This window comes from Triticum aestivum, chromosome 5D, assembly GCF_018294505.1.
Source record: "Triticum aestivum cultivar Chinese Spring chromosome 5D, IWGSC CS RefSeq v2.1, whole genome shotgun sequence".
Taxonomy (NCBI): domain Eukaryota; kingdom Viridiplantae; phylum Streptophyta; class Magnoliopsida; order Poales; family Poaceae; genus Triticum; species Triticum aestivum.
In genome coordinates, this window is record NC_057808.1 from 493,111,440 (window position 1) to 493,118,374 (window position 6,935).

Genomic DNA, 6,935 nt, shown 5'->3' on the forward strand with positions numbered 1-6,935 from the left:
TCAAGGCATCATGTCAAGTTGTTTTGGTTTTCGATAAATTTTGCGTTTTCTCAGTCAAAAAGACTGGTAAATGGCTGGACGTGTCGCAACTTGCATACACTATGGGAAATCGTTCAAACCTGGTATGGATGCCTAACATGGGCACGCCCACGTACATTCAAAAGTTGGGCTCATTTCAAGAATGTCCAAAACTAGATCATGTTCAAAGGAGGGTGTTTGGGTAGACCAGAAGGGTTCATTTGAAAGCATGTTGTTTCTCGACATCCATCAAATGGCTCAAATTGTTTTCACCATCTTTTATGACAATTCATGGCATCATGCCAAGTTGAAGTTTTCTCGGTGATAAATGGACGACACAGTGTCGGAATTCATTCAAACCACGCATGGATGCCTCATATGTCCATGTCAAGCTGTTGCAAGAAGTTGGGGTCATTTACATAGTCCAAAAAACCATCAGTTCAAAGGAGTGTGCGACTAGGCCAGGTGCATGCATGAGCATGTAGTTTTTTTTCCTAATTTGAATGCCTCTTTTATTTACAATTTTTAAATGGGAACATTTTTTAAAAATTCCAAAACATTTTTAAAATTGTAAACAATATATGATAACAAGAATTGTTTTTGGTATTCCAAAAAATATTTCAAATATTTAAACATGTTTCAAATGGAGTAAATAAATTCAAAAAGGATAAAAACGAATCAACAAAAAATAAAAGTAAAACAAAAATATAGAAAACAAAAATATATGCTTAGGCCTTGGCCCAACTAGGCGAAGACATCGATCCCGTCGGGTGCCTGTCGGGCCAGCCCAAGTGTTAGCGGATTTGAAAATAGTTTATCAATTTTGAAAACAAATGTTCATGAATTTGGAAAAACATTGTGGGGATTGGAAAAAGTTCGTAAAATTTGAAAAGAGTTTGTGGATTTCGAAAAAAATTCACGGATTTGAAAATAGATTTCACAAATTCAAGAAAATATTCACGAATATTAAAAGTTCATGGATTTAAGAAAAGGTTCACGGTTTAAATATAGTTGACAAAATTTAAAGAAGAAAAAAAAAGAAAAAACAGAAGGAAAAAGTTACAAACCAAAACCAAAATCAAAAAAAGAAAACCACAAATTTTAAAAAAAAATCATGTTTCAAAAGATGTTCATAAATTGTTCATGTTTCGAAATTGTGTTCTATTTTAAAAAAATGTGTGCTCAAATTTTGTTTATAAATTCAAAAACTACTTGGCATTTCAAATTGTTCACATTTTTCTGAAGAAAAAATCTGTTATTTTAGAAAATATTTCATATATATGAATGTTGGTTTGTTTTCTTATATACTTCGCGCTACAAAATGCCACTAGCAGCGGTGGGATCAAGTAGCTAGTAGCGCACGCCTTTAAGTGCGAGGTCTTGAGTTTGAATCCTGGTGAGCTTTCCCTTTTCTCTGTATATTTACGTCGACGTACTTTTAAAAAAGACCATCATGCCCCTTTATTATGAAGGGGTACAGGGTAATCTCGGCCGTCAATGTGTTAGGGGGGTATATCGAAGCAGAAGTGAATTTACAAATCTATAATACCGGACACAAGTAATTTCCACCCGGAAAGAAAACGACCAGGGGAGGTGTGTATTACGAATAGGATGATTATGTGCGTAACTGGGATACGCGTGTAAATGTTACAGTCCTGATACGACGAACCAAGCAGCCCATCTGACCTTTTTTACAAGGCAATGTCTTACGGGGGTAAGCAGGAAGCAAAACGATAATCCAAGCAGACCCTTAGATGGTTTTCGAGAGATCCTAAAAAAAAAAAGGTTTTCAAGAGCACAGTGCTCTTTTCTTTTTCTCAATTTAACGTGCTTCAGAGGTCCCTCGACCAGCACATAATTCACATGGCCTATGTGATTAAGTCACGATGCTAGTTCAAGATCAAAAGAAGTACAAATCTGAAGAGTGAAGTACACAGCATTTACTTGCCGAGGAGACAGAGACGGAGACAGCACTGGAAACATCAGAGATTCCACAACTCACCGCACGTCAGTTAGCTCCAGATTACAAGCTATGCAAGCCTAGTAGTCTCAATAACACACTATACAGCAAGCTCGAAGCTTGAAAGCCAAAACTTACATCGCCAATACTGCGCTGTACTCAGCCAAAACGAAAAAGAAACACATCATCAAAGAATGCAATGCACGCGCAAAACAGAGTGGTAACCAATCGTCTGAAGTTCTGCATTTACATGTGTTTGGCTGTGGGATGGCGGAGGCCGTGGTCATTGCTGTGGCCTATGCAGGCGCCGCCATGGACTCAACGTGGTGGATCTGTCGAGGAGCAGCAGGAGGCCAAGGAACGTAGTTGACAAGCCGAAGGTATACCTGTGGAGTAGTCATGGCAGCAGTTTAGGGTTGCATCAGAGCGAAGAAGGATAATCATAGATTCAGAACGATTCATGGTATAGAACTACCTGGTAGTAGAGCTTCTTCTCCAAAAGATTACGGAGAGCAACCACTGCAGCAAAGATATCAAAAGTTATGAATTTCCCGAGGATGAGAACAGTGGCAATGTTACAGAACTTCAAATTACTCAAGGGTGGACATGAAAAATTCAGATGGATTAGCAAAGGCAGTTGAAAAATAAACAAATACTCCGTATTATATAATAGTTTACTTTTCCAAGTTACAGTTTCAAATAATTTAACAGAAAAACAGAACAGACGTATCATGCAACATATATTTTCAAGTGTCATTGTATCTCATTACTACCACGTCTAGCATGCCTGCAGGTTGCAGCGCACTGCATTTTCACATAAGGAATAGATGAAAGGATAACAAGAAAACGAGTTCAGTCTGTAGTCGCGAATAATTATTAGCTGAATTATTGTTAGCATTTGACATAACTTTGGTAAATGAGCTCTATTCACTTCACAAATTTGTTTATCAATAATCATCACAACCAATGAAAGCATTTTCATGTAAAGTAACTGTCGTTTAAGTTTCAATTATTAATGGCCACGATGGATTACTACTGATGTGTATTATATGCATATGAGGGAGAAGAATATAATTGCTGGGACACACCATTTAGGCATCTCAAGCAACAATTTTGTACTTAAAACATTGGGGATGGTATATTAACTTTGACCAAACACACACGATGATGCTATAAAAAATATCTTACAGTAATTTCATTTATCTATTTTATCTATCAGTCTCACGCAGCCATACTTCCAAAATCCCATTTCATCTAGGCCAGAGCCAAATTTTCCACTACATATATTAATCACATGCAATGCAACTATTCTGCAAATGTGCGACTCTCCAGCGTACTAAAATTAGCACCTTAAGCACATAGTGCTAAAGCACTCTCCCAAATGTATTAAGTAACTAAAAATGAATCCACCAAAGGAGAAGTACTTTTATGCTCTCCGAATGAGAGACACAAACTAAATCCTGAGTATCTCCAAATATAAATATGCACAGCCCAGTCACTAAATTGTCAACTCAAAGTTTTAACAAAGATCAAGTTTGTGTTAACAACAAAGAGTACGCAAGTTGATAATCACACCTCCAAAGCAAGTTCATGCACTCAATCTAGCTGCAAATGTTAAATCGCTTATAAAGACACCAGATGGCATCAACTTAACAAAGAAACAATGGCAAATCATCAGCACCCTAAAAATAGTTCAGAGTACTAACTGGTGCCTTGCTGCTTCAATTCAAAAGAAAACAAAAATTCAGTTCATTTTACAAAGTTTAGGAAATGTCAAAATTCTGATTCTGTCCCGCACCCAGCCAAGATTTGCAACGCATTTCATCCGAGGCACAACCAAAATCTCCCAAACTAAATCCATCAATCACATGCAATGCAAGTATGCAACTAAGTTCTACAAATGTGCTAGGCTCCAAATTTAGCGCCAATATTCTGAAGTTAGCACCTTGAACTCACAAAACAATACCTGATGAGATTACTAAATGCACGAATGACGTTTGCTATGCATAATGAAATTACAACTTACTAATAATGACCAATGTTGAGCGAACTCGATTATACCTTGCAAATTCCTAATGCCGAGAATCTCTTCGCCGGGACAACAGCCTTCTTAACAATGCTTTTCCTCTCAGAGACCACTTCCCAGCAGAGTCGACGAGCCATCTCCCTCGCCATGACCAACTGTGCTCTCTCCGCCCGCAGCGCCGCAATCTCTCTATGCATTGCCGCTCTGTCTGCCTCCAGCGCCTCCACCCTCGCATATAAGCCCCCTGCATTGCCGGCTACCTCGCCCACGTACTCCCCCACCACGGCCACCGCCGCCATCGTCGGGCTCGCGCACCTAACATCCACCGTGTACTCGAACTCTTTCTCTACAGGGGCAGTGGACTGCTCTTGCTCTTCCTCCTCGACCATGGCTTTCACCTCCATGCCAGCACTGACTAACAAGTCGGCGCCGCCCCCCTCTGCCTCGGGCGCGACCAGGTCGATCTGGTCCGCGTGCCCGCGCTGCTCCTCGTAGAGCTCCTCGTCCTCCTCGTCGGAGAAGGTGTCGGGGTCGATCCCGTGGGACTGGAGCCGCGAGTGGTAGGATGCGGCGAGGTCTGAGAGGGAGGCGAGCTCCTCCTGCACCTCGCGCTCGTGGTCGGCGCGGCCCTCGGCGTAGCGGCGGAACTGGCGGGCCTCCATCTGGGCCGCGGCCTTCTCCCGCTGCAGGCGCTCGATCATGAGCATGGCCTCGCTGGCCGCCGTCTCGGCCGAGGCCCGCTCGGCCTCCAGCTCGCCCTGCAGGCCCAGCGCCGACTCCTCGGCCGCCTCCTTCTCCATCGCCAGCCGCGCCGCGGCCGCCTCCAGCTCCTCCACCCGCCGGAGCAGCTCCGCCGCGCCCGCAGCCGCCCTCGGCGACGGCTCCGGGGACCCCGCTGGCGGCGGCCTCCGCTTCACCGACCGCCGCGACTCCTGCGGGGATGTGGAGGAGGAGGGGAGGGAGTCGGGGAGCTGGTCCATGGGGGCAGCATGTATGTGCCCCGCGGGATCCGATCCCCAGCCCCGGATCCCGCCCCCCGCCGCCGGCGGCGTCAGCGCGGCCGCCGTGGGTGGGACCGGGCGGCCGGCGAAGGTCCCTTTCGGCGGGGAGGGGGAGGGGAAAGGCGGGGAGTGGTGGGGTGGCGTGAGTTGGACGGGACGCGAGCCGAGCTGAGCTGAGCTAGGCTGGAAGAGGCCAGCGGCAGCGACAGTGCTCAATAATTCGATCGATCGGAAACGATCCGGATAGTGGTACGATTAGATTAAGGCAGCTGGGAATAAGCGGGCGGGCATCATCATCATCACGTCGAGCCGGTGAGCTTTCCACGTCGCCCGCGCGGAAAGAAACCGTAAAAAGAATGAAGCGGCCGTCGCTCACGATTTGATTTAATCTAACCTTTCCTTCCCTCGCGCGTTTGGGCAAGAATGAACACGGGAGGAAGAGGAAAGATAAAAGGCGCGCACTATTGTGCGGTTCTGGGCCTAGCGAGCTGGTGGATCGTGTGGTGTTTCTCTCAACTACTCCCGTTTTTTAACATTATACTAGAGTCAAAAAAGTCTTATATTCTGATACGGAGGAAGTACTAGTATACAACAAAAAAAAGTAACTTTTTTGAGGGGTACAAAAAAGGAGCTTGGAGTTGTGTGATTCAGGGGCATATGGTCGCGCTGCTACGACGTGCACGGCCACTAACCGTGGGAATCGTGCAGGTGGGGTTCGTCGCCGATGCGCGCCACTCCTGCGGAATTTTATTACGTGCTGCGAGCTATCTGGCCTGGCCTGGCCTGGCCACACGATTTTTATTTTTTGTAGCGCGCCTTGTTTTTGCTCGTCGGAAGCAGGTGAGGTCGACGGGAAGAAATGGCACAGGCAGCGGCCGGCGGCGGCTCACGGCGACTGACGTTTCCTGATCCGGCCACTTGGGTCAAGGTTCCGTCCGTGGTCAAGAGCAGGGGTCAATTGTAAAAGAGGGACAGAGGTCAATGGCGTGGTCCGTGGGGGAGGAGTGCAGACATAGCGCTCGTGGCGTCAGTGGACGTGCACGTGACGGTTTAGCGAGATCGGCGGTGTCTTCAGCTTCCTCGGGGCATGTCCTGTCCTATTTCTGTCTGCAGAGTGTCCTAATCATGCACACTAGCCCTGGCCATGGGCAGCCCGGCCCGGTCTGAAAAAGCCCGACCTGACCCGGCCTGACCTTGTCCATGAGCCGGGCTCGGGCCTAAGTTTTGAGCCCGAAGGCTGGGCCGGGTCAGGCCCAGGCCCATCATATCTGTTGTTTAACGAAGGGCCCGGCAGGCTTTTGCTGTGATGGGTCGGGTTTAGGCCTGTTTTTAGGCCCGACGTCTGGGCCGGGCCGTGCTTGGGCCTGGGTTTTTTCTTCGGGCTTGGTCAGGTCCGGCCCGGCCTGAGGGATGGCCAGGTATAATGCATAATAAGGTGTGGCCCTGTTTATATATACCCGAAATGATTATTGTTGGAGCAAACAAAGATAGCTCAACATTGTCACTTCGTTAACAACTTATTAGGATCAAAGCTTACCTTCGGCTGATGGAGCCGATACCTAACCTCACATGTTCCATTATCTTAGTAGACTGCACTGCACACATCACTTGAGTTTACGAACTTCCGGGAATCATTCTTTATAATTTTATTGCAGTGACTGAAATAAATTAACATTGATCTGCACAAATGTGTACATTATCACTCCAGAAAAGATGAAGAGACGAATGCATATAAATTATATATTTCAACCTCCATCGTTATACATCAAAACATCCGGGAGCTTACACAGTATTGCCACTCTTCACAAAAGATGACATCCAGCTACACTCAATACTTACCCCCGTCCCCGCAGGCGACTCGGTGGCGGCGCCGCCAACCCTCGTCTTCGTCCCTTTGTTCCTCCTCTCTCTCGTCGCCACCTGCGCAAAA

The 6,935-nt window shown here is 46.2% G+C and overlaps 1 protein-coding gene across 1 annotated transcript; it reads right to left on the reverse strand.

Moving 5' to 3' along the window:
• Positions 1–1,988: 1,988 nt before the first annotated feature.
• LOC123123125 (myosin-binding protein 7) lies at positions 1,989–5,242 on the reverse strand. Its single transcript, XM_044543577.1, has 3 exons — positions 4,040–5,242; positions 2,454–2,497; positions 1,989–2,364 (listed from the first exon to the last, which is right to left on the reverse strand). The coding sequence occupies exons 1-3, from the start codon at positions 4,982–4,984 to the stop codon at positions 2,262–2,264; spliced, it is 1,092 nt and encodes a 363-aa protein (XP_044399512.1). The 5' UTR covers positions 4,985–5,242; the 3' UTR covers positions 1,989–2,261.
• Positions 5,243–6,935: the final 1,693 nt, after the last annotated feature.

Excerpts from the sequence above, each read along its gene's own strand:
- LOC123123125 (XM_044543577.1), bottom strand. The coding sequence starts at position 4,984 with ATGGACCAGCTCCCCGACTCCCTCCCCTCCTCCTCCACATCCCCGCAG. Across the intron at positions 2,498-4,039 it reads CGGCATTAGGAATTTGCAAG|TGGTTGCTCTCCGTAATCTT; the intron begins GTATAATCGAGT and ends TCTTTGCTGCAG. Across the intron at positions 2,365-2,453 it reads AGAAGAAGCTCTACTACCAG|GTATACCTTCGGCTTGTCAA; the intron begins GTAGTTCTATAC and ends ACTACTCCACAG.